This window comes from Pteropus vampyrus, unplaced genomic scaffold (genome assembly GCF_000151845.1).
Source record: "Pteropus vampyrus isolate Shadow unplaced genomic scaffold, Pvam_2.0 Scaffold23, whole genome shotgun sequence".
In the NCBI taxonomy this organism is placed as follows: Eukaryota; Metazoa; Chordata; class Mammalia; order Chiroptera; family Pteropodidae; genus Pteropus; species Pteropus vampyrus.
This window is the reverse complement of record NW_011888804.1, coordinates 2,954,850-2,982,096: the sequence shown is the minus strand read 5'-3', so window position 1 is coordinate 2,982,096 and position 27,247 is coordinate 2,954,850. Positions and strand designations below refer to the sequence as shown.

The 27,247-nt window shown below is 37.7% G+C and overlaps 2 protein-coding genes across 5 annotated transcripts in view; one reads left to right on the top strand and one right to left on the bottom strand.

The window, feature by feature from the left end:
* Positions 1-7,761, top strand: part of TMEM116 (transmembrane protein 116) — a 53,208-nt gene extending 45,447 nt beyond the window's left edge. For all 4 annotated transcript variants that reach the window (XM_011355815.2, XM_011355814.2, XM_023528230.1 and 1 more), the window contains exons 6-11: positions 558-607; positions 1,504-1,587; positions 1,925-2,063; positions 2,245-2,389; positions 2,934-3,007; positions 3,765-7,761. In XM_011355815.2, coding sequence (XP_011354117.1) covers positions 558-607; positions 1,504-1,587; positions 1,925-2,063; positions 2,245-2,389; positions 2,934-3,007; positions 3,765-3,971 — 699 coding nt within the window. In that variant the 3' untranslated portion in view covers positions 3,972-7,761. The remainder of the gene's footprint in view (positions 1-557; positions 608-1,503; positions 1,588-1,924; positions 2,064-2,244; positions 2,390-2,933; positions 3,008-3,764) is intronic.
* Positions 7,762-23,582: 15,821 nt separating this feature from the next.
* On the bottom strand, positions 23,583-26,141 carry LOC105289386 (disintegrin and metalloproteinase domain-containing protein 1a-like). The gene has a single exon (XM_011356052.1). It carries the CDS (start codon positions 26,139-26,141, stop codon positions 23,583-23,585), a length of 2,559 nt encoding a protein of 852 aa, XP_011354354.1.
* Positions 26,142-27,247: the final 1,106 nt, after the last annotated feature.

Below are 27,247 nucleotides of genomic sequence, written 5' to 3'. Positions count from 1 at the left end.
TACAGTATCTAACACAACTGGAGATTTTTGAAATATTCTTTCTTCTAGAATCTAACAGGTCTTGAAGGGCTTATAAGCCAAAGGATTTATTTGACCCTGCTCTTATTAGACTAATCTTGGCCTATTATGCTTTCTACTGGTCATCCCATACATAAACTTTCACTCTACCCATAAGGTCTGAAAAGCCCACACTTCCCTGTATGTAAAAGAGAAGAGATTGAACTGTAATTAAAATATGGATCATTGTGTGATTTCATGTTTGCCTTTCTTAAGGGAATTCGTTCTGGTATCCAAATCTCATATTAAGATGCTTCCTGCAGGTTCTGTTTGTGACTGTTGTTGTTACTTTTTAGAATACAGTAATACGGATAAAATTTTCTTATCTCCAATGCTAATGAACAGTTTATTTTGATGAATTTTATAGCAAGTATTGCTTAACTAAAGCAAGCTGGATCTTGGGAATTTTTGTTCTGTCAAGTGGTAAATGATGACCTGGTATTTATTATAATATGATTGGCAGTATTCTAAGACATTACTCACATTTATTCTTTTCATAGGTTATATATAATATTTGTCGAGTTGGTCAAATAGCCATCATTTTGTCAAGGTAAGATTTTTGCTTTTTTTCCTAGCAAGGTGTAGACTGTCATTATTCTGGGGTCTAGGTGGGAACAAATAGGATAACAACGCCCTTTATTTCCATTGAGTCTGTCATGCGTAGGTCCTCACAGAGGCCTTACTGAGTAGGAAGCAACAAATATATGATCACTGGTTTCATTTTCTCAGAATAAGCAAGAAGTTCGAAGTTACAGATTTGGGTTTTAGCTTCAGTTCTGCTATCAACTCTATATGACCTCCAACAGATATTTCCATTTAAATCTTCGGACTTCTAATTCCTTTTTCTTATATCATAAGGAGTTGTAATAAGTGGCTTTCAAGGTCTCATCCATCTTTTTAACATTGGGTGAAACTCTTAAAATTAATTACGTCCATAAAAGCTCTGGGTCTCACCTAAGTGGTTACATCAGAGTTGGCTTTAGATTTTATAACTCTTACTCCTGGATCTTTTCCTCTGGATAAATAATTGGTTATTTAAAGGTATGCTTTGGAAAAGTTCCCAGAAAGGGGCTGATGAGAATGACATTATTCCTGGTCACCATGGAAAGTGAAACAAACTGAGCACAGAGCTCATTGTTAGATTTTTTCTTCCACTTTGACTCACTTCACTCGGATTGTTTTCCGACTACACAACTCCCAGAGACTCTCTATGAAACTGTTAGGGTTTATTACCAGGTATAAAATCCATTTCTCACTCCACTTCCCCAAGAACTGGAAAAGAAGCTATACTTAAGGTTTTTAAGGTATTTTTCTTGGAGATATTAAGTGTGTATTAGTGGGGAGTGGTGGAGTGATAGAGATGAGAGAAGAACAGGAGATTATTTTGCAAATGGAAAAGGGCATGAAAAAGTCTGACTATTAGGGTGATAACTCTTTTTCCCCCAGCCTGATACCTTTGCTGTTGATGATACCTGTATTCTGTCTGGGCAATGCCAGTGAATGTTTCCGCAACTTCAGCCAGAGCCACAGGTAAGCAAGGGCCAAATCTATTATTTTCATAGTAGACTACACCTATTCTTTTCTATAAATAGATGTGGAAGAAGACTTTCTACATACATTCTGGCCAAGGTGCTTGTATGCGAAATGGGCTGTGGAACTGTGGCGTCAAGGCTGAAAATACATAATTAGAAATGTAACTCAAAGTGTCTAGAAAATTATGTATCTGTGAGAAGGAACAAGGTGTTGTGGGGTAAAGGTTAGCAAAATGATAAGTAAAATTTACTTATCATTAATTTTTGTTGCACTGATAGGTATCTCTCTAGTTTTATATTTGTAGCAGTATCGTGTCCGTTGATTTTCTTCCTAGGTGTATCCTGATGCACTCACCACCATCAGCCATGGCTAAACTCCTGCCTTCTGCCAACACATCAGTCTGTAGCACACTTTATTTTTATGGGCTCATCATTTTCCTGGCCAGCTTTCTACTCAGCCTCCTTACTATTGTAGTATGGTGCCACCTTACTTATCTTTATGGAAAGAAGTGGGGGTAGAGAGGGCTGGGAAAGATGGGATGGAGAAGCACTTGTCAGATCCTAAGAGGATGATCTCTCTAAAATGATACGAGGGTGGACCTGGGAAATTTTACTAAGCCTTGGGCAAGCTACTCACTGCTGTACCCATGTCTAGGTCTTACTCATCCAAGCCCAGACACTGTATAAGAAGTTTGTAAAATCAACTGGCTTTCTAGGGAATGAACAGTGGGCAGTGATTCATATCGTGGAGCAGCGAGTGCGCTTCTACCCAGCGGCTTTCTTTTGCTGCTGGGGCCCAGGTGGGTATCTTAATGGAAAAAGCTGAGCAATGTGGTCTCAAGAAGGATGACTACAAATTTCTGTCCAGCTTGTAAAATTTATGTTGGTTCCACCCATATTTCCAATTTTGCCCAACATCCTTAAGTTCTTTTTTTCTTATGTTTGAGAAATTAAGATAATTAGATATGAGATTCGACCTGATATGAGAGAAAATGTCCTGACACAACTCAGAGATATTAACACCTGCTCTTCTACTATATAAAGTTGTAGTGAGGATTAGATTGGATAATGTTTATGAAAGCTTGGTGAACTCTAAAATGCTAAAAAGTATAATTTATTACTGTGGTAGATCTTGTCATTATTGTTACACTGATAATCTGCAGAGTTTAATCAATGAGGAGTAAAAGTTGAAGGCCCAGTGTGTTATATAACTGGTTAATCTCACTGCTAGTCTTCATTATGCCTGTAGCTTCCATTCTCACAGTGCTTAGGCATGTATACTGAAGAATTTTATGCTCAGGCAGTTAAGGTTTGCAACAAGATTTATACTTTGTGTTTTCACAGCTGTCATTCTGATGATCATAAAGCTGATCAAACCACAGGACACTAAGCTTCACATGGCCTTCTATGTTCTCCAGGTAATACCTTCAACATCCAGCATCTCTGCTCTCACACTCTCTTATCTTATTCTCTTATATTGCTATTACTCAGTAAGCACAGTTTTCCCCTCAGGGGATTTATTTCTACATTGTAAAAGAGAAAATGTGTTATTTATATTTAGTTATGAAGAATGTGAAATTTTCCTCAGAGATGAGGTAGGTACTCTTGTAAAAGTGCTGCCATGCATTTTAGAGCACATGTATGTCTGGTCAACTTCATTTTATTGATGTGTTTTTAAGGGATGAGTAAAAAAAAAACATCTACTAGATAACATTCTTATGAAATGCTGACAGTGACACGATTCTCTTCCATCTAGAGTAAATTTACTGGGATAAATGAGATATTCTAGGTGAATAGGGAGGCATGAAATGGAACAACTCTCCCTTTTCCTCCTTTGTAGAGTTAAAAAGGCTTTTTGGGCTATCTCACTATGCTGATAGGGCAGTGTTCTCATACCTAACCTGGGAAATGGGGCAATAAAAAAGGACAATGAAACCACTTCACTGTCCTCATGTATATAGTAAGAAGTAAAGCCAACTCTGTCATCAATGAGCAGGTACAGTATGAAGAGTGAGTTCAGAAAGAGCTAGAAAAATAATTAAAAACCGATGCCAGATCTTGATGTATGAGACAGAGGAAATATAATAATACTTTATAAATAAGGGAAATGGGGACTGTTCCCTAGATCTCTGAAAACCTGAAGGATGGGCTCCATTACTCGTTCATCCCCTCCAGGCTCTAACAGCATCATCTCAAGGTCTGCTCAACTGTGGAGTATATGGCTGGACACAGTACAAGTTTTTTCAACTAAAGCAAGAGGCCCGGCGTGATGCAGACACCCAGACACCATTGTTATGCTCACAGAAGAGATTCTATAGCAGGGGCCTAGATCCATTGGAGTCTACTCTTACTTTTGCTACCAGTACCTCCACCATTCTTTGAAACTATAATACTGGAATATTCAGGAACTGGAGTTATTTCACACTACGGGATTAGGGAAAGTGTTGGGGAACAACATCTTAAAGTCTTTTCTAACCATGCCCTTAAACTGTGGAAGAAAAAGGGCATATAGTGCCATGGTTAGTATCTGTTCTAGGTAAATTGGGCAGGATCTCTTCATTAATCTCATTCACTAGTGATTCATAAAGTCTTTGTTCAGGGAGTTGAAGCCACTTTCCATCTAAGAGACAGATTCATATTACCTGGACGAATATTAGATTTGTCTAAGCCTTTTCAAGAAAAAAATAATTTCCAGTTATTATTTATGTGTGCCACTTCCAGAGTCTCTACTCCATGGTTGTGGGGAGCAGGGTGGCATACCAATTTGCTTAGATCTTGTCATTGCTATTACTGTCTCTGAGGGTGGACAAAGGAAGTTCTGGGTTTCTATGCTTTGAAGAGGTTTGGAAACTCAGAAGAAGCAAGGACAACAACTATGAAAAAAGTGACAGCGGGCTCCTTAGATTCACCACAGTTTAGTCTCCTATATGCTCAGTATTGTTCTAGGTCTTGGCAGTAGGGACCATCCTACTCCAAAATTAAGGCCAGTCTCTTGAAGTTACAAGGGATCATAAGATTTAAGAGAAACCACTACTAAAAGAAACTCTAAGAATTGAAAACTCTAAACTGTCATTTATAAGCAGAAATCCAAGGTAGGTTTCATAGTGCCTGGACATTGAATTAGGTTGAATCATATGAACTTTCCATTTTTGTAGGTGAAAATATCTAATATCATCAATTTTACATGGTTCAACCTAACAGTAAGTGCTAAGTATGTTTATAGAATAAATGAATGAACAAATGAATGAATGACTAATAAGTATAATTTGAACCTTTTGGAAAAGAAAAGATTCCTAGACTACAGAGCCTCAGTTATGAGTAGGAATGTCTAGTGTTTCTTCCTCTTCAATCATATAACAAGTGATGTTTAATTTCTCCAGTTAAGTTATAAACAAGTCCAATCCGAGGCCAGGACATCAGACAGAGTGACTAGAGTGATAGTCTGGAACTAATAATCAATGCTTCTGGCCTGATAAATTCCCTTGGTTTGTCCAGGGCAAAATCCTTAAGTAATCTTTCCTTCAGAGAATTGACAGAGTAAGTTATAATGGGGAATTAGTATCATCTGAAAAGTAAGTTCCAGAGAGCTTTCCAAAGGAGCTTTCCATAGGAGTTTTAGGGAGCTCAATAATAGTTCTTTAGATTTAGGCCATGAGCCTTACTCTCAAGGGTGCCTTGGCCTTGTTCTGTCAAGATTACATCTTGAGGCCTCTCATTGCTCCATAACTCTGGAGATCTGATCTCTGGGCAACAAAGAACAAGAAAGATTGCCTCACCTAGGGAGCTGCTTTGACTTCTTTTAACTTGAAAAGTAGCAAACATTTGCCATAAAAAAGTCGGATAGAAGCAAGAAAGAATTCCCATTTCTATATGCCTTGAGGGACACCAGAACTGAGTACAGTTCTTAAAACGTCCTTTCAGTATTACTTCATATTTGGTTTTATTACCAGAAATAAGATAATTACCAAATATTTATCTTGCTTTTCTGATGTATTTTTTTGCATTGACACTGATCTTAGATCTTTTATGGATGTAGCCAAACAAAAATATAGTGGGAATGAGGAATAATAGAAGGCTAATAAGCAAGACCCAGATTAGGATTATCAGTATTTTTTAAAATTTATTTTAATTAGTTTCACATATACAGTACATTGGTTAGACATCTATATAGTTGATAAAATGATCCCCCTAATTGCTCCCTCCCTCCCCTGACCCTCCACCTAGCAAACGTATTAATGCTAACTGGATTATCAGTATTTTATCATAGTTAGAGTCAGAGTTCACATGGAACCGGGCACTATTTAAACATTACCTCATAACCCTGGAATTCACATGTAGGAGAGGCATAGACATAGATATAATGGCAGTTCTTAAAATTATTCAAAATATCCCTCCCATGACACTAGTTCAGGTTGCAGTCAAAGCAAGGTATAGTAGGTCCAATTAACACAGATTTTCTGAGGACCATGTGGGATACCATCCTTCAGCTCCTCTCATCAGCTCTGTCTATGGCTTAATAAAACTCTACCTCAACACCATGTGTCCTGCATAAGGAACTGGGTGTTTGATGGTTTTCAATGTGTGGAAGCTTTTGGATGCTTTCACATAGCAGCCTCCCACATATTACATCTCTAGCCTTGCACTTGCTGAACGCCTAAAAAATCCCTTTAGATTCACTGCCACAGTTTCCAGACCCATCCCTCTTGGTATCCATGTAATGATAGCAACTGTCCCAGGCAACTCTTGCACCTTTCCCAAGGATTTTAGCATGCTGATTCTCCAGGCGTTGCCACTGGCCCTGGTAACAATAACGTTGTTTTTTGCAAGGGGTACCTTCCATCTTGCTTGTAGGGATTTGTCTGCACCACTTGGACATACTATTACAGGATTCTTGGAGGTCTTACTGATCCACAATGAGGTAACAGGATGTGATTGCCTTTAGAAATTAAATCTGCAGTTTTTGGAGCAGGATCCAAATGCACAATTTGAACCCTTCTTCAGCCAGCATGAGGGCGGACAGTGATCCTTTTGACAGTCAAGGACACTGCCACAGTAACATTCTTTTCCTTTATCCACTCCCTTATTCCCACTATATGACTTTCCAAAGTAGCTCTGGAGCTAAGTTTATGAAACAAGCAGTCCTTGCTGTGCGTAGTAACAGCTAATGGAAATACTGGAAGCTGCAGTTGCTGAAGCCGATATCTATAGTCATAAGTTAATGCATAGTACAAAGGTTCTGGACATGGCATTTGTAGGCCACATGGTCATGCTTCATTCTCAAGGTGTAGCCGTGAGATCTGCATAATGTCGTATATCTTCATGAGAGAAAGATTTAACACTGGTTACATTCTTAGCAGTGTAGGTACCACTGAGAAACGCATGGCCCTGGTACTTCCCAAGACTTTGGCTAATAATCATATGAGCAACATCAGGTTTCACCCTTCTCAAAAGATGCCCGTCTCTCCAGCAGTCAAAATTATGAACTATTTCCTGTAGATTCAGGGAGATTTTCACTAGGTTTTTCTCTGTCCATATCTCTAACCTAGTAAATACTGCTTTCACGTTTAGCGCCTTCATATACTTGTTGACCAGAACATGGGCATTCATTATCATCTGTGTTGTCTTGGTAACATTATTATTTGGAATTCTTTATTGTCAGACACAATACACAATTTCTACATACTTGGTAAATGTCCACATACAGGACATAGGAACTGAGGAGGATTCTGTTCTTCTCTGAAATTCTGAAGTGGTGAAGAGTTCGTCCTGTTCGTCTCCGCTGATTGCCCAAGACTCAACCGATTTTAAGGATAGGCTAGAAATATGTTCAAAGTATATATAGACTTGATGTGAAAGACATTGCCATGTAAGGGCAGGATTCCCTTTAGCCCTGAGCAAGTGCTGATGGTCATGAGAGAATCCAAGTCACCCTCTGAATATCCAGTCATCCTGAGCAAAAGGCATGTCCAAGCCCAGTTTCCCATTTTGATGTGTATAAACAGGAAACTTCTTGACAATCTTTTCTTTTGCTTGAAATTAATAAGATGTCATTTTTTTTTTGTATGGGGAGGACATAGGTTGCATTTTCTGCTTGTTCTTTCAGTCTTCTGAACATCATCAGGTTCCTAGGAATGAGTATTTCATAATAAAGATTTTCCCAGTTACAATGCAACCCTTGAAGTATAGTTACTATCAACAATAAGATGACATGCAACTTAATATGGGAAGGGGCCATTCTTAATATGGGAAGGGGCCATTCTTACTATCAACAATAAGATGACATGCAACTTAATATGGGAAGGGGCCATCCTTAAGAATTTCTGGGAGAGAAATCACTCCAAACCTTACCCATGACCACTTGATTTCACAAAAGAAAGGGCAAGGGGAGGCAAAGTAGCTAACTGGGATTATCATTGTCATGGCCCAAGTGAAACAGCTAGTGATCCCAGACCTCTGTCTCCCAGTTGCCTTCCTGAGACCCAAATCTTTGTCTGTGACAGTCGTTTGACTAAAGCTCAAAGCTATGCTGCACGCCAGAAGAACAGCTGCTCCCACCTGTGAGTATTACATGGTGACACCTACTTTTAGACTATGTCTCTTCCTACTCACATTGTGCTTTCTTTAGGAGTGTCCTTACTTTACAGCCTTCCTCAAAGAACAAAAGTTTTGGTGTTCCTTAGCTTCACTCTTGCTCTCTTTATCAAGGGGTATACCTAGGAGAGGAAACTTGCAGATGTCCATCCAGTACTATAACCTAGAATCAGGCCCTGAGAAAAGAAAAAAAATATAACCACCTTCCCTCAGTTCCTGTCCCCAGGGAACAGCCTTCCCCTCCTGCTATATGTTATTCTTTTGAGTCATTGAAATTAAAGGTTCCAGAGCAGGCATTGATGGATTCCTGAGCAGGTCATAGGCCTTTGCTATCCAATGCCTTTTGCACCATTTCATATTCTGCCCCATACAACCCATTTCAAACTTCCAACCCTTTTCCTTTTTTCCCCATTGTTCACAATATGTTTATTTATTTGCTCAATCCTGAAATACATATAAAGTATTTTTAGAATAACTAACCAATCCTCTAAAAGCAAAAATATGAACTGGAGAACAATATTTGTGTTCAATTATTTTTGTCTTTAGCCTTACAGTATGAGGTAAAAATGCCTTCCAAAATTATTTAGGTTAATACTTTCCCATCTAGGTCTATTCATTGTGATTATAGTTTTCATTTTAATATAGTTAGGTTCTTATATATTGCCTGTTTATAAAATGTCCTCCTGGTTTGTAAAATGTTATCATGATTCTAAGTCAGTACTATAAAAAAAAGTGTACTCAGATTGTACTTCTTTGAGCCTTTAACCTGTTCCTGTGTCTTCATTCTTTCTACCTAGTTTCTAATCACCAATCTCAAGAGTACTTAGTTTTTTTTTTCTGTATTTCTTTCTGCACAGATACATGTATATCTGTACAGCTAAAATTAGCAGACACATGTATATTTTCTTTTATACCCTCTTTCTTATGTAACTGTAGTATAATAGTTTACATTTTCTTTTATAAACTTAAAGATATATTCTATAAATCACTTCATATCAATTTGTAGAGATCTTTCTCATTCTTTTTTACAGCTGCATAGTACTCCATTTTGTGAATATCTCCATTTGTGGATATATTGTATTTATTCAATCATTATCCTATGTATAAGCTTTTAGGTTGTTTACATTTTGAAATTATACAGTGTATCAACAAATAATCTTGTATTTATGGTTTTTTTTAGAGGCAAATTTCTAGACATGGGGAGGCAGTGCTAAAACTGCATATGTAGCTTTCATTGAAATTGCCAGGTTCTCCTCCAGAAAGTTTTTGCCAGTCTGAGTTCCTACTAGCAGTATATTAGAGTGCCTATTTCCCCATAGCCTAAGGAACAGAATATGTTGCCATGCCATATATTTTAATTTTCACTAAACTGATTGGTAAGTAGTGGCATTTCAGTGTTGTTTAATTTGTATTTTTCTCATTATGAGTGAATCTGAACATGTTTTAATATGTAAAGGACCATTTTTATATTTTTAAATAATTATCTGTTCAAGTTTTTTTCTCTTTTTCATATCAATCTTTTGGTCTTTTTTTTCCTTAACCTTCTCCCCACCCCAGCATAACCGAGATATAATTCACAAATAAAATTGTATATATTTAAAGTGTACAACTGATGATTTGATATATGTGTACATTTTAAAATATTTATTTATTGTGAATATAAATTTTCTAAAAGGCAAAGGAGCTAGAATAGTTAAAATAATTTTGGAAAAGAGTAACATTGGAGGAACCACTCTATTCAGTTTCAGGACTGTGTACTATTGATGATGGGATAAACAAATAGATCAATGAAAGAGAATAGAGAACCTAGAAATAAGAACCCACACATATATGGCCAATGGATTTTTGGCAAAGGAGCAAAAGCAATTATATGGAAGAAAGTGTTTTCAACAAATGGTTCTGGGAAATTGTATATATGTAGAAAAAAAAAAAAAAAAAAAGAACCCCAATCAAAACCTCACACTTTATTCAAAAATAACCTCAACATAGATAGTAGATTTAAATGTCAAATATAAAACTAAAACTTTTTAGAAGAGAACATAGAACATCTTCAGGATCTAGGGCTTGATAAAGAATTCTTAAACATGATACCAAAGCATGCTCTGTAAAAGAAAAAACATCATAAATTGGACCTCATCAAAAGTAAAAAATCTTACTTTATGAACGACTCTGTTAAGAGGATGAAAAGACAGGCTACACACTAGGAGAAAATATTTGCAAACCATTTATCTGATAAGGGGCTCATACCTAGCATATATAAATAACTCTCATTACTCAACAATATCAAAGCAAACAATCCAACTAGAAAATGGGCAAAAGACATGGAGACATTTTACTGAAGAGAACATATGGATAGCAGATAAGCACATGAAAAGATGTTCAACATGACATTAGAGAAATGCAAATTAAGACCCTATGAGAGACCATTACAGACCAATTAGAACAGCTAAAATTAAAAATATAAAGACAATGCCAAATGTTGGTGAGTTTGCAGAGAAACTGGATCTTTCAGAAAATTGCTGATGGGGATGTAAAATTGTATAACAACCCTGGAAGACAGGCAGTTTCTTAAAAAAATTGATACCACAAGACTCAGTAATTACACTTCTGGACATTTATCTCAGAGAAATGAAAACTTATGATTACATAAAAATCTGTACATGAATATTCATAGCAGTTTTATTTGTAATTGCCAAAAACTAGAAACAACCAAAGTGTTCCTCAATAGGTGAGAGGTTAAACTATGGTACATTCATATCGTGTACTAGCAATAAAAAGGAATGAACCATTAATGCACAGAACAAGTTGGCTGGATTTTAAGGGCATTGAGGTGAGTGAAAAAAACTATCTCAGGTCACATACTGTATGATTCCATTTATATAACATTTTGAAATTACAAAGTTATAGCGACGGAAAACATATTAGTGGTTGCCAGGGGCTAGGGATGGCAGGATGGGTGAGGGGTAGTTGTGTGACTCTAGATGGGTAGCATGAGTGAGACCTTTGTCATGATAGAATAGTTCTCTATCTTGATTGGTGGTTGTTAACAGAAATCTGCACATGTGATGAAATGGTATAGAACTATATACATTGTATCAATGTGTATAGAGGGGAAATTACAAAAGACAGCAGAAATACAAAGGATCATAAAAGAATACTATGAAAAATTATATAACGCCAAATTTAATAATTAGAAGAAATGGACAAGTACTTAGAAAGATACAGTCCTTCTAGACTGAATCAAGAACTGAAAAATCTGAATAGACCCATCAGTAGTATGAAAATAGAAACAGTCATTAAAACCCTACCAAAAAGTAAAAGTCCAGGACCAGATGGCTTCACCAGTGAATTCTAACAAACATTCAAAGAAGATTTAATACCTATTCTTCTTAAACTCTTCCAAAAAATCAAAGAGGAGGCAATACTTCCCAACTCATTTTGTGAGGCCAGTATCACCCTGATACCAAAACTTGGTAAAGATAACACAAAAAAAGAAAACTACAGACCAATATCTCTCATGAACACACATGCAAAAATCCTAAATAAGATACTAGTGAACCAAATACAGCAACATATTAAAAAGATTATACACCATGATCAAGTGGACTTCATGCCAGAGGCACAAGTATGGTTCAACATACACTAATTGATTAATGTGATACACCACATAAACAAATTTAAAAATAAGGTATCAATAGATGCAGAAAAAGCCTTTGACAAGATACTGCATCCATCTATGATCAAAACACTTAACAAAATCGGTATAGAAGGAAAGTACGTTAACATAATAAATGCCATATATGACAAGCCCTTAGCCAACATTATACTTAATGGTGAAAAACTAGAAACCTCTCTAATATCAGGAACAAGGCAAGGCTGTCCACTATCGCCACTGTTATTCAGTATAACGTTGGAGGTCCTAGCAAGTGCAAACAGACAAGAAAAAGATATAAAAGGCATCCAGATAGGAAATGAAGAAGTCAAACTGTCACTATTTGCAGATGACATGATTCTCTATATAGAAAACCCTAAAGACTCTACAAGAAACCACTAGAAACAATAAGCAAATACAGTAAAGTTTCTGGATACAAAATCAACGTTCAAAAATCCTTAGCGTTCCTATACTCTAATAATGAAGTGTCAGAAGTGGAAAAAATAATTCCTTTTGCAATTGCAACAAAAGGAATAAAATGCCTAGGAATAAATCTAAACATATGAAGGAACTATATAATGAAAACTATAAGACTCTGTTAAAGGAAATCTAAGAAGATACAAATGAAAAGATATTCCGTGTTCTTGGATTGGAAGAGTCAACATAGTTAAAATGACTATATCTCCATCAAAATCCCATTGGAATTTTTTAAAGAAATGGAACAAAAAAACATCAGATTTGTATGGAAGCACAAAAGACCCCGAATTGCCAAAGCTATCCTGAGAAAAAAGAACGAGGCTAGAGGCATCACTCTACCGAACTTCAAATTATACTTCAAAGTGACAGTAATCAAAATGGCCTGGTATTGGCAGAAAATCAGACACACGGACCAGAGGAACAGAATCGAGAGTCCAGAAGTAAACCCATATTTATATGGGTAAGTAATTTTTGACAAAAAAAGCCAAAAACATACAGTGGAGAAAGGAAAGCTTCTTCAGTAAATGGTGCTGGGAAAACTGGAAAGCCACCTGCAGAAGAATGAAACTAGACTGTTGTCTATCACCACACATCAAAATTAATTCAAAATGGATTGAGGGTCTGAATATAAGACCTGAAATAATAGCATGCATAGAAGAAAACATAGGAACTAAACTCAAGGAGCTTGGACTTAAAGAGGATTTTATAAATTTGACCTCAAAGGCAAGGGGAGTAAAAGCAAAAATAAATGAATGGGACTACATTAAACTAAAAAGCTTCTGCTCAGCAAAAGAAATCATCAATAAGGTAAAGAGACAACCATCCAAATGGGAAAATATATTTGCAAGCAACGCCTCCGATAAGGGCCTAATATCCAAAATATACAAAGAACTCATACAACTCAATAACAACGAAAAACAAAAACAAAAATGATCCAATCAAAAATTGGACAGAGGACCTGAACACACACTTCTCCCAAGAACACATATAAATGGCCAACCAATATATGAGAAGATACTCAACATCGCTAACTATTAGGGAAATGCAAATCAAAACCACAATGAGATACCATCTCACACCTGTTAGAAAGGCTGTTATCAACAGGACAAGTAAAAACAAATGTCGAAGAGGATGTGGAGAAAAAGGAATCCTCATACACGGCTGATGGGACTGCAAATTGGTATAGCCACTATGGAAAACAGTATGGAGGTTCCTCAAAAAAACTAAGCATTGATCTACCATATGATCCAGCAATCCCTCTACTGGGTATTTACCCCAAAGACTTGAAAACCCATATCCAAAAAGATATTTGCACATCGATGTTCATAGCAGCATTATTCACGGTGGCCAGGACATGGAAGCAACCAAAGTATCCTATGATAGGTGATTGGCTAAAGAAGCTGTGGTACATATATACAATGGAATATTACTCAGCCATAAAAAGAGATGAAATGCTGCCATTTGCGACAGCATGGATGGGCCTCAAGATAATCATGCTAAGCGAAATAACCCAGACAGAAAAAGTTGAAAACCACATGATATCACTTACATGTGGGATATAAACCTAAAAGCAACAAATGAACAGGACAAACAAACAGACTAATGGATATGGACAATAGACTAGTGGTTACTAGAGGGAAGGGAGGGAGGGGAAAAGAGGGAGGTAGATGGGATAAAAGGGGTCAAATATGTAATGATAGAAAGTAATCTGACTATGGAAGGGGAACACACAATGCAATATATATGCCTTACTGTTGAATTGTACACCTGAAACTTATTCGATTTCATTAACCAATGTCACTAAAAAAAATAATAATAATTAAAAATAAAATTAAGAAAAAAAGATCTGGTTTGGAAGACAATAGTAAGATGGCAGAATAGCTAGCCCTGGACCTTCAGTCCCCTCACAAATTAATATTTAAGGGTTTTCCTGTTCTCAGGTCCAATAGACATTTCATTACTTCTATTTTCTCCCTGATGGATACTTATACCAACTGGGTCTTTGAACTGTCAGTAGTTTTTCCTCATCCACTTATACTCTGTGGTTTGTATGATGCCTTTTCATTTTCTTTTTGTTGTTTGTAGGTTTTAATTTTACCATCTTAGTGCTATGTCTATTTTTATGAAATAATTTGAGATTTTTTTAAAAACTATACTGTTGCTGTCACCTCCTGCAAATCTCCCTTTCTTCCTCATATTTTAGATTTTTTTCCTAGCCATTAAAAAATGGAATGCTATATTCTATGGTAAATCAACTTTTTCCATGGACTGTGATGTGGAGCCATAGTGAAAAAAAAAATTTCTAACTTAGAAAACCAGAATTCAAGTCTCAGTTTGCTTATTTGCAGATTCTGTTATTTTTGCCATTTAGTCTCTTTGAGCATCAACTTCTTGTTTGTAAAGTGGAAATAATATCTTTATGAGCTTCTTTGATGCTTCAATAGATTTGTAAAAATGCTTTGTAAAGTAAAAATTGCTATACACATACAGATATTATTATTACGTCCTTCATATATTTCCTTTTCCCTGAGAACTTTCCCATGCATTTTTTTCCAAAATGTTTTTTTTAAGTGAGCATTACAACAAAGTTCTTTGTCATCAGGAATATTTAACCCATCATAAGGGCCCAGTAAACTAGCCAGACTTGCAATCCTCTGCAGAAATGACAGTGCCTTTCCCCAAATACCTTGATGCTCCTTTATTTGAATTATATCAAATACAGCAAGCAGTTATAATGCCCAAGATCCCACCAGAGCACTTCTTTTGAAGATTTTATGTATAATATGGACCCATATCCAAAACATAATGAATTTTTTAAAAACATGATACTATTTGTGATATACTTATGTACATAAAACAGTACTATAGATTTTCTACCTAAAAGAAAGTCTGGAAACAAATACACTAAACTGATCATTGAAATAGGACTTATATTTAACGGTTTTTTACTTTTTAAAATAGCTTTATTGATACATAATTTACATACTATAAAATTTAGCTGTTTAATACAATTCAGTGCTTTTTAGGATATTTACATATTGTGCAACATCACCATAATCTAATTTATTTTTATCACTCCAAAAAGAAACCTGTCACTCTCCATTCTCTCCCTCAGCTTTTTCCACCCCAGTTTTCTGTCTCTGTGGATTTGCCTGTTCTTGACATATAGATGGGATCATACAATATGTTACCTTTTGTGACTTGTTTTTTTCACTTAGCATATGTTTTCAAGGTTTATCCATACTGTAGCATGTATCAATCTTACTTTCCTTTTTATTGCTGAATAATGGTCCAGTCGTATAGTTATTTCACATTTTATTTATCCAGTCATCAGTTGATGAACATTTAGGTTATTTCTACTTTTTGGATAAATAATGGTGCTATGAACATTTATGTTCAAGTTTTTGTATGGGTATACGTTTTCATATGTTGGGTATATATGTACATATGAGTGTAATTGCTGGGTCATATGGTAATTCTATGTTTTTGCATTTTGTAGAACTGCTAAACTTTGTTCCAACGTGGCTATGCCATTTTATATTCCCATCATCAATGTATAAAAGTTCCAATTTCTCCACATCTAGAATCTGTGTTTTTTATCTTAAGCATCAAGCACAGTTCTTAGAGTATAAATATTTCTTTACTGTGAATACTTAAATTTCTAAAGGAATGAATCAATGAAAAAGTGAACAAATAAACTGAGGCCATATATGCCATTTAATAGCAAATCACAGTAAACATAAGTTATTTTTGTCATTAGTTTCTCACATTTAGTTTTAATTCAGAATTCTAGGGTAAGTCAAGATCCATGGATTAACCATTATTTGGTGTTATGAACTTACATCGTTCTATTACGAACTTACTCCTGTACATGTTGCTGACGATTGGGTTCATATGGTTTTATTTTGTCTACAGGGACAGACTGTAAATTCCTTAGATTCAGGGAACATGGTTTGTAATTTCTTTGTTTTACCAGAAATAACGTGGTGATGTACTGATGAGTGTTTGATAACTGGTACTCAAATTTGTATGATTTGCTGATTTCTGTGGTATAAAATAGTCCTGCCACCATGGCCAATTTCAAGCTACCAATATGACATCAGTGAACATGGAGTTGGTAATATATTTTACAATCAGCACTCACCAATGAGTATTAACTGGCTCCAGCACATCACTACGTGAAATCAGACGACCTAAAATTCTGGTCCTGATTCTGCTATCTATTAGCTGTGTGACATTGCAAACAGTTCTCTTCTCTGAGTCTCATATATTTCTGTTAATCTCACAAGATATGTTATTAATAAGAAAAGAAAAAACATGTAAAAGTATCAGTATGTGACATCTAATGGATGGGCAAGCATGAATCTGAACAGTTCTGCCATAGAGCTTGACCCAGATAAGAGATTTGGGCAATACTTGTTCACATCCAAGCTCTAGGCAAAACCACATTCCCTAAGGCTATCTCAGCTCCTCATTTTCCTTTTCTGAAGATTCTTCCTTTACCCAGTCTACCAGTTCTCATTATATAACTTCTTGACAGGTTTTTTTTCTCCATGAAATATTTAGGCAGATAAGTATTGCAAAGAGGAAGACAATTTGATTCAATTGACTTTAGGTGGAATCTTTGTAAAGGATAAACTCTGTCCTCATTTTAGAGGTAGACCCTGATTAGGACTTTATGGGGTTTATAACTTTGGGAATTAAGTGGATGTGGGATAAGCAGGAAATAATGGCCTAATTTGTTAATATGATTTGTTAACATAACAAAAGAAAACAATGGTAATCTGGACAAATAATACATTTTTTCTGAGCAATAGTCTAAAAGTTTTACATATTAGTAATCCTCACAGTAATACTGCAAGGTATTTATGATTCATCCAATTTTAAGGTTGAAAAACCTGATGCTCATAGGGTATAAGTAAATTATCCAAACTCACAGCTAGTAGATGAGTAGAGGTTCAAACCTAAATCACAATGACTTCAAAGCCCAAATACTTTTGACTTACCTCTCTAATTAGCCCTAGACTTGGCCAGTGGTATGAGAGGTAATATCCCTAGATTAGATTTCATTTTAGTGAGTGAATTGAAGAGGCAGAAGGCCCAAAAACCCAACAAATTGCCCTTAAACCCTTCTTAATCTGATGTCTTGGAAAATATGTTTATTTCCTTTCATAGAGAGATGTCTTCTGAGGCTACTCTGCAAGGCCTTAGAAGAGAGGGACAAGTTTACCATAAATCTCTTCAGCTTCATCCATTGCTAACAATGATGGATTCTAGCTGTAGAGTTACTGTCTCTCTGAACCAATCAGGACACAAGTAACGAAAGCTTGAACTAACTCAGGCAACAGGGTTGCCAAAAGCAGGATACTGGGAGGTGCTTCTCACCTTGGCTGAGTTAACTGAATGTGCTTGTTAGTTGTCTGTCATTCTGAGAGCAGAATTCTGCTGACAAGAGTGGTGAAGAAGAGAAAAGAATAATAGGAAGACAGCGTAGGTGGAGAATTAGGGCCCAGAGGAAAATTCTGGATGTACTACATTCAAATTTATGTATTTGGAAGGGTTTTGCTGGCAGCATTATTTATAGTGGCTAAAATTGTCTGGAAACAATTATCTATTAAAAATATTTGAATTAACAACTATAGAATATACTTAGCAATATACCATGAATATCCATTCACAACAAAGAATGACTTAGGGTGACTTGGTGAGCTTGTCGCTATAAAGAGAAAAGCAAGGATCAAAGGGATGTAAATTAGCTCATTTTAAAAAATTACCCTTAAAACTTATATATAATTATATGACTATGGAAAGTTGTACACTAGGTTAGCAGTGATTGCCAAGAACAAAATGAGGAGAACTGTAGCCAGTGAAGGGGATAAAAGAGGAGACTGTAAATGAGATAAGATAGCACCTTATTGAAGGAAGGAGTCTAAAATGTAGGATAGGATCCCATTTTGTAAAATAATTTGTATTTGAGCTTTCTGAAAAAGGGATTCCAGTCAGAAAACAAGACACAATAGATGCTTGACATAAACATGTCAAGACTCCAGAGTTCATTGTCCTCCAGAGGGAATACCTTCAGCATTCTTGTGCCTTAGTCCTCTACCTGGACCCTATTAAAATAAAGTCCAGGTTCCCAATCTCCAAATTTTCTCTCGACAAAATCTTTCCTTTTCAGTGATCAACATCACAAAAAACTCTGTAAAGATGGAACTTTGCCTACATTGAAGACAACTCATCTAATTTATTTGAGCTGTATAAATCATGTCTCAAGCACTCTAGTAAAAAAATAGGACTTGAGTTTTATCTTTAAATCTCACTGAAAGATTCTCTTACAAATAAAGACAAAATTTGCCTCCACCTGATTAAAGAAAAACTCAGAATTTGAAATATCTGTAAATATAGTTCATTATGTCACAGGTTTCAAAGATACAGGATCTATCTCATAAAGTCAAGGTCAAAGTATTTAGCTCCTTTTCTCCCCAATAGACCCTGGAAGTAGAAAGATTTTCCATAACATAAGATGATAGAGTTTGCATGTTTGAGGGGAGGGTTATGGAAGATTCATCTTCCCATTGCAGAGTAATCACCTGGAACCAAGATACATATATAATATGGGGTATAATAAAGGAGTTCAAAATTTTTAACTAGAAACATTGTGAAAACTTAAAGTTCAGCACTTTCACTGATTGAAGAAAATTGCTTTTTTAAAAAAAAACTTCTGTGAGATTTTTGGTCCACAGCCTACTCAAAATGACAAAATTCTACTCAAGAATAAAGTTTGAGCCCATAGCTAATACCATACACAATGGTGAAAAGTTAAAAACTTTTCCTCTAAGATCAGGAACAAGACAAGGATGCCCACTCTTGCCACTTTTATTCAGCATTGTATTGAAAGTGCTAGCCAGAGCAATTAGGCAAAAAAAGATAATAAAACGTGCGAATTGGAAAGGAAGAAGTAAAATTGTCACTACTCGCAGATGATGTGTTATATATAGAAAATCCTAAAGACTCCAGCAAAAAACTTAAACTAATTAAAACAAAACTAATAAATGAGTTCAGTAAAATTTCAGGATAAAAATTAATATGTAAAAATGTTACATTTCTATACAGTAATAAATGAATAAATTAAGAAAATCCCATTTACAATTGCATCTAGAGATATAAAATACCTAGAAATAAGTTTATCAAAGGAGAGGAACTGTACACTGAAAACTATAAGACATTAATAAAAGAAATTGAAACAAGCTAATGGAAGGAGAGTTTGTGCTCATGGGTTAGAAGAATATCATTAAAATGTCCATACTACTCAAAGCAATCTACTGATTGAATATAAACCCTATCAAAATTTCAGTGGCGTTTTCACAGAAATGCAACAAACAGTCCTGAAATATGTGTGGAACCACAAAAGACCCTGAAGAGCCAAAGCGATCTTGAGAAAGAAGAACAAAGCTGGAAACATCACACTTCCTGATTTCCAACTATATTACAAAGCTGTAGTCATCAAAACAGTGTGGTATTGTCATAAAAACAGATCAATGGAACAGAATAGAGAGCCTAGAAATAAACCTATGCATATATAATCAATTTATTTATGACAAAGGAGCGAAGAAAATACAGTGAGAAAAGGACAGTCCCTTTGATAAATGGTACTGGGAAAACTGGACAGCCACATGTAAAGGAATGAAACTGGACCACTATCTTATACCATACACAAAAATTAACTCAAAAGGAACTAAAGACTTGAACACAAGACCTGAAACCATAAAACTCTTGGCAATGTTTTTTTGGTTGTGACACCAAATACAAAGGCAACAAAAGCAAAAATGAAGAAGTGGGACTACCTACATCAAACTAAAAAGCTTCTGCACAGCAAAGGAAACCATCAACAAAATGAAAAGACAGCCTACTGAATGGTAGAAAATATTTGCAAATCATATCTGATAACGGGTTAATATTAAAAAATAAATAATGAACTCATACAACTCAATAACAAAAAAAAAAAATTAAAAAATGGGCAAAGGATCTGCATAGACATTTTTCCAAAGAAGATATACAGATGTCTAAATGGTACATGAAAAGTTGCTCAATGTCACTAATCAGGGAAATCAAATCTAAACCATACCAGTTAGAATGGCTGTTATCAAAATACAATAAATAACAAATCTTGACAAGAATGTGGAAAAAAGGGAACCCTTGTGTACTGTTGGTAGGAATGTAAATTGGTATAGGCACTATATAAAACATATGGAACTTCTCAAAAATTTAAAAATAGAACTACATATGGTCCCGCAATTCCACTTCTGGGTATTTATCCAAAGGAATCAAAAACACTAACTCAAAATGATGTCTTCACCCTATGTTTGTTACAACATTATTTACAATAGCCAAGACATGGAAGTAACCTATGTGTCTATCAATGGACGAATGGGTAAAGAAAATATGGTGTGTGTATGTATGTATATACATAGGAAATATTGCTATTTGTGACTACGTGGATGGACTTTGAGGGCATTGCCCCAAGTGAAATAAGTCACAGAGGAAAATACAAATACCATATGATCTCACTCATGTGAGGAATCTAAAAAAGCAAACAAAAAAATAAACTCATACAGAGAACAAATTAGTGGTTGCCAGAGGTGAAGGAAATGGGTGAATGCGCTCAAAAAGTACACTGAATTCTTCCAGTTATAAGTGAGTTCTGGGGATACAGTATGACTTATTTATAGTTAATGATACCAGCTTGTAGATTTGAAAGTTGCTAAATTTCTCAAATCTTAAAATTTCTCATTTAAAGAGAAAAACTTTGTAACTATGTGTGGTGATGGATGTTAACTAGACTTACTATGGTGATCATTCATGATATATACCAGTATGAATCATGTATACCTGAAACTAATATATGTTGATTATACCTCAATTAAAACAAAAGAGCAAGCTTTAAAAAATGAACTTTGGACATACAGAAGATAATGCTTTGTTGTCATTGTGGGAATGATTACGTCCATGTTAGGTTATGATGATATGATCTGGGTTTTCAGTAAATTGTTATTTTTTAAATTTTCCCTTTCATTGGGCTATAGAAGATGAAGTCTAATTCCATGCTATGAGGGTATTCCCAAAAGCACTCCTACAGAGATAAGAAAGGATGTCAGGTCAGGTCAAAGGAGACAGATGGCTCATCCAAGTTCCCTAGTGGAGCGTGTTCCCTGGACTCCGGGACATTAATATTGGCAACATCCAAATGTGTTCTTTTCCACATTTGTAATTTCCCTTTGTTTCCCCTCAATCTGGATAGAAATCTAGAGCCTGGACTTGGCTGTGCTTTGAGGAACTAAGAAGGGCCTGGGTCTCTGCTGACCTGAGGCAGCGCAAAAAGGACAGTAGCCACCCAGGGAAGGCAGGTAAAAGGTAGCAATAAATTGCCATCGGAGTTGTTGGGGGAGCAGCTGGCTCGGTCACAGGTGACTACCAGCACAGATTACTGGAACATGTGAGCGTCCTTCAGAATCATCCAGATATAACTGGGAGAGGAATCAGGTGAAAGGGTATACCTGCTAGAGACAGTCACACACAATGCAGAATGAGCTTTACAGGAAATGCTAACCCTTGAACATGTAGATTTAACATGCTGAGTTACACTTGCTATCTCCTGCCCACCATGGCTTATCCTAATGTGGTTCACCCTCCATTTGCTGGAGTTTGGAGTTTCATAAACTTTTTATTACTTATTTGATTGTTTATTAATATATAACAATATTGCATCAGAGCAAGAGTTTGGTCGTGCTAGGAAGTGGCAAGAAGTATCCTGCCTAGGAAATGAATATGGTCCTATATTTTAAAGTTAGCTCTGGTTAAATCATTCACTTGGTAAACATTTGTTAAGCGTCTACAATATGCTGGGCCCACAGCACTGGATACGATGGTAACCTGTCTTTGCACAACATTAGCATGTAATAAGAGAAAAGACATTTTCGTCAATAATGACTGCACAATTTGAGGATGCGTAAGAGTGGTCAATTAAGGACACATCGAGTGTCTTCCTCATAACTTTTTACTGAAAGAAAAGGCTTATAAGGTAGTGGTGAATGTAGATTGAGTCATGCCTGAGGAGAGATGTGGATTCTACAACTTACTAGCTCTAGAGCAAATTCTCTTTGGTCTGTTTCCTCATGTACATGATGGAGGTTTTGTAGGTCAGTTGAGAAGATTAAGACAACAAATATAAAGTATTTAATATAATTCCTGGCACATAATAATGTAATGTTATACTTGCTTTCTACTTTTTTCGTAGAGGACTATCTACAATCTCTGTTACCTGAAATTGGAGAGGTTCCTTCTGATGTTAGCAAGTTATTAATTTTAATAAATGAAAAATAGAAAAGACAATTTTGTTTTTATACGTGTACTCAGCACTGTGATACAGCCTCTATATTGTTATCTGGACATCTGAAATTTATCCTAGGAAGGTTAGTAAAGAGGAAGGGCTAAGAAAGCTGCTTTAGGAAAAAAATAAATCTTTCAGATGAAAAGGGAGTGTGGCTATAGGAAGGACCTAGAAATACCAGGAAGTAATAAATTGAATATACATAAATCATGTTAAACATCTGCCAGATTTCAAAAGGTAGGGGACTTCAACACTGGCCTCTTGACCCTGGGGTGATCAGGGTCTTCTGCTTTATCAGATATAGTGCCTCCACAGAGTTCCAGGACAAAATGGACTCAATAACTATACCACATGGAATCTAAAGGAATGTCTAATCTGAATAGAGTTTTATTTATTTTTGGATTTAAAAACTCCTTGTTTCATGAATGCACATTTATAGGGCAAAGTAGAGCAATTAATCACATAAACAACTGTTCTCGTATAATAGGTAGTCGCTATTTGAAATAAAAATCCAAGTGATAGTAATAAATGCAAGTACATATAGTAGTGTATATCAAACAACTTAAATGAAAGATGGTATGTCCTGAAAAACTGACTGAAACAGGTACATTGAGGTGAAAAGATGCATGTGAAGAGTTCAGTGAAATGTGAAAAAGCAAATACTAGTAAAATATTTAACATATTAAATAAAACTTTAATTACTAAATTGAATAATTAAAGTGAGAGAATTTCTCTCCCCACGTTAGTGTATTTCTATAGACTGTATAATCCTAGTCAGAGCCACTGGAGCTACCAATTCTCACTTCACCTTTGTGTCACTGAGCCTTCTAGTTCCCACTCAGTGCTTGAGGTGTTCCATATATTTGGGTTCTTCCTCCCACTAGTTTTATGCTTCTGGTTCTTCAATTTCTCCTTCCACTTCCTTACCCTCTCCAGGCATCTCTGCTGGGGCAGCCTCTGCTGGAGCAGCCTCTTCTGGGGCAGCTTCTTTTGGGGCAGCCTCTTCTGGGGCAGCCTCTTCTGGGGCAGCATCCTTTGGGACAGCCTCTTCTGGGGCAGCCACTCCAGGTTGTATTACCGAGGGCTTTTCTACAGCCTCTGCAGGACCTTTTTTTATGGACTCTGCTGCTGGACTTTTACAATTGATATATAAGCAAATGATTATAATTGCTAATAATATGATAAAAAGTAAAAATAATAAAGATATCATACGATCTAAGATTTTTTCATGTCTGACAGAAATGGTATCATTCAGATCTTGACTGTTATCTGGCTTGTCTCCATTTGGCTTACCAGGAGGACCACTGTCCACACTACCCCCATGACCAAAGGTTTTACAGTCAGGGGGCGCATAGCCAGCCTCACAATGGCAGTGCTTTAAATTGTTGCATACTCCTTTCCCATTACACATTATCACTGGATTGCAGTCATAGTTGAGCACGGTATAATCAGTGCAGGAATAATTCATGCAGACTTTGTTAGGGGCACAGAGAGTGCCAGTGTGGACATCTCCCTCATCAGAGATATCAGTAGTGTTGTAGGCATCCATGCTCCAGCAGTGGCCATTGTCATGAGGAATCTGAATCATTGTGTAATGGGGTTTTATTCGTGGCAGGTCTTTAACATTTGTACATATAATTTTCCCACAAAATATATTGTCATCTAAACACTTGACATATTCTGAATTATTCGAGTCGGGAAGGCCACAGTTTCCAAATCGGTCCCCTTTGCTGTTTATCAAACGATAACAAGGATCTGGGGCAGACCTTGCAGACAACCCAAAATGATGTGTGCATTGTTTATCAGGATTCCCACATATACCATGAAAACAATAGAAATTTCTATCACATGATGTGCCATCTTGCTTGTACCTATCTGTGGGGCATTTATCAGAGGTCCCGTCACAATACTCTGGGAGGTCGCACTCTTCCAAAGCAGGACGGCACAAGACTCCCTCTAATTCAAATTCACATGTCACACGACAGCAAGGACCACTACCACATTTTGCATTCGCTGTCAGCATACATGTATCATCACAGCACTGGGAATGCTGACACTCAGTGCCACAGTCACACTGCTCATCGTCCTCCACCACACCATTTCCACACACAGCATTCCTACGCAGCCGGCCTTTGTGCTGAGGGTTGTTAAATAGGCAGGCCCCTTTGTGTTCCCGGAGGAACCGGTAGTAGTAGTCAGAGCTGCAGTTGCTGAAGCCACTTTCCTTAGAGATATTTTCATGCATGAGGCAAAAGTGTCTGTCTTGACAAATGCAGGCCGAGTGGTCGTGCTGAATACCCAAGTTGTGCCCGAGCTCATGGACCATGAGCGCTGCAGACAGGAGGACATCTTCGTGATGGAAGGATTCGACAGCTGCTGCAAAGCCACTTGAACAGGCACCACTGAGAAATGCCTGCCCCATGCCCTCCGCAGGACGTTGTCCAACAATCATGTGGGCGACATCATGCTTCACGCGACGGAGGAGCTTCTCCTGTCTCCAGCTATTGAAATTGCTGAGTGTAGCGTGCAGGTCCACTGGGACCTCTACGAGGTCCCCCTCGCTCCAAATCTCCATTCCAGCCAGCAGCACCTGTGTGTTAATTCCCCTAGTGAAGCTGTTGGCCAGAGCAACGATGTCCGCCACTCTCTGGACCGTGTCATTGACGTTACTGCCCCACATTTGGAACCGCTGCTTGTTGACCACGACGAACATCTCCACGTACTTGGTGTGCGACCACAGGTAGGACGGCGCCTGTACACTGCCAGGCTTCCTGCTCCCTTGTCGCCGGCTGCTAAACACCACTGGGTTGTCTCTGGAAGGGACGCTGCAGGAGACTCGAGCTCGATGTGCCACGGCGTACAGCACGTGTTCAAACCGTTTTGAAGAGTTCACGGGCTCAATGCCGTAGGATTTTGCCTCCTTAACGAGGATGCCCCTCAGGCCTGAACAGGTGTTGACAGAAACAAAAGAACCTGGGACTCCTTCTATGTAGCCTTCATAGTGACAGTCGTGCGGGAGGAAAGGCATTTCTTGCCTCAGAATGCCACCGTGGTAGCTGAAGACTGGAAAGCTCGTCACGAAGTAGTCTCTCTTCACCGTCAGGTGAATCAGCTGCTTCTGGCCCTGCATAAATATCACGTAGGATGCCTTTTCCACTGGGGCATCGCTTCCCTCAGCCGTCAGACTCTTGGGGATGACGATTTCATAGGAGGAGTAATATACTGATCCCAGGTCACAGTACAGGCTTGGCAGGAAACTCAGTAGCAACACCAGCATGATCCCCGACCGGACACAGGAAGGTCCTGGCAGCAGCGCCAGCCTCAAGCCCTTCATCTGGGGAGCCCAGGGCCAAAGCACCCGGCTAGTCTCATACACAACCACTTGGTTTTTCCATAGAGAAGTCAAGAAGGAGGCAGAGTCTCTCACAGCAGCCACCACTGACATGGCCCTCGTGGACCAGTGGGCGGCACAGGGCCCGTGTCTGTCAGCGGCAGCTCTCCCTGACTCGCAGAACCTCAGTCACAAGTGTTTGCTCCAGATGTATGCAGCTTTGTGGAGGGCGGCTACCGCCTACCTCTGGAGGTGCAGCCTCTGGTTGTGTCCTTTCTAGTCTCTGATCTCTCCGTTATCCTTCAGATAGTGTCCTTTCGCTGTAACTTCCTTCCGCAGCATCAGCTTCAGTGATGCTTGGCTAAAGTCGTTTTGACACCGTGGTGATATAATCACGGAGGACTGCAGACTCTAAAATGCAAGACTGTGTCTTGAGATAGGAAACAAAACCCCCATGCCTACCTCAACTGTGCCCCACGGAATACCCCTCCCCCATGCCTCCTGTGTCCGTTGCTCAGCTGACCCCTAATGTTCCAGACCAGGGGGCTTGGAGATCATCGGTGGGCATACTCATTGCTCGTCTCCCTTCTTCTAAAACGCCTGCTCTGTAACACATGGGCATTCGCCACTCAGCGCGTTCTCGACCCCTCGATGAGGCATTATAGTTGTATGCACATGTTGCAGGCCAGACTGTTAGATGAGGCAAGGGGATGGCTGCCCTGTGCCCCAAGGTAGGCCCAAATGGGCTGGTGACCCATGTGGCAAGGGACAGTAGTCCTATTTTTTAACATCCTCGAAGTTCAGTTTCTCACGTTCTGTTTATAACACTGTCCAAAAGTGTGTATGGGAGATGCCAACAGAGCAGCCTTTTCTTCTTATGTGTGATTTTCATGGGCACATTGGCTGGTATCTCCAGGCCCACACCCTCTCGGGCTGGCCCGGACATATAGGTGTCCGACGATTATACCTGTTGAGGACTAGGGATCCTAAAAGTCTCCCCTGTGTTAGAATGTGACCTCCACGTGTCCAGGGTCGACTTCTGTTTCTTCATCCTTATACGCCCAGGTTCAAGGGTAGATGGACAAGAATTATTTATTGAATGAATACGTGACTCTCCCAGGTCCAGGTACTGTGATGTCTCATCTGTTGTGTGTTATTTATTTGTACTTGCTTCATGACTGCCCAAATGGCTAAACATGTCTTCAGAAAAACTCACACTC

Bases quoted from the DNA above. Each gene is read 5' to 3' on its own strand.
- LOC105289386 (XM_011356052.1), bottom strand. From the start codon at position 26,141: ATGTCAGTGGTGGCTGCTGTGAGAGACTCTGCCTCCTTCTTGACTTCT.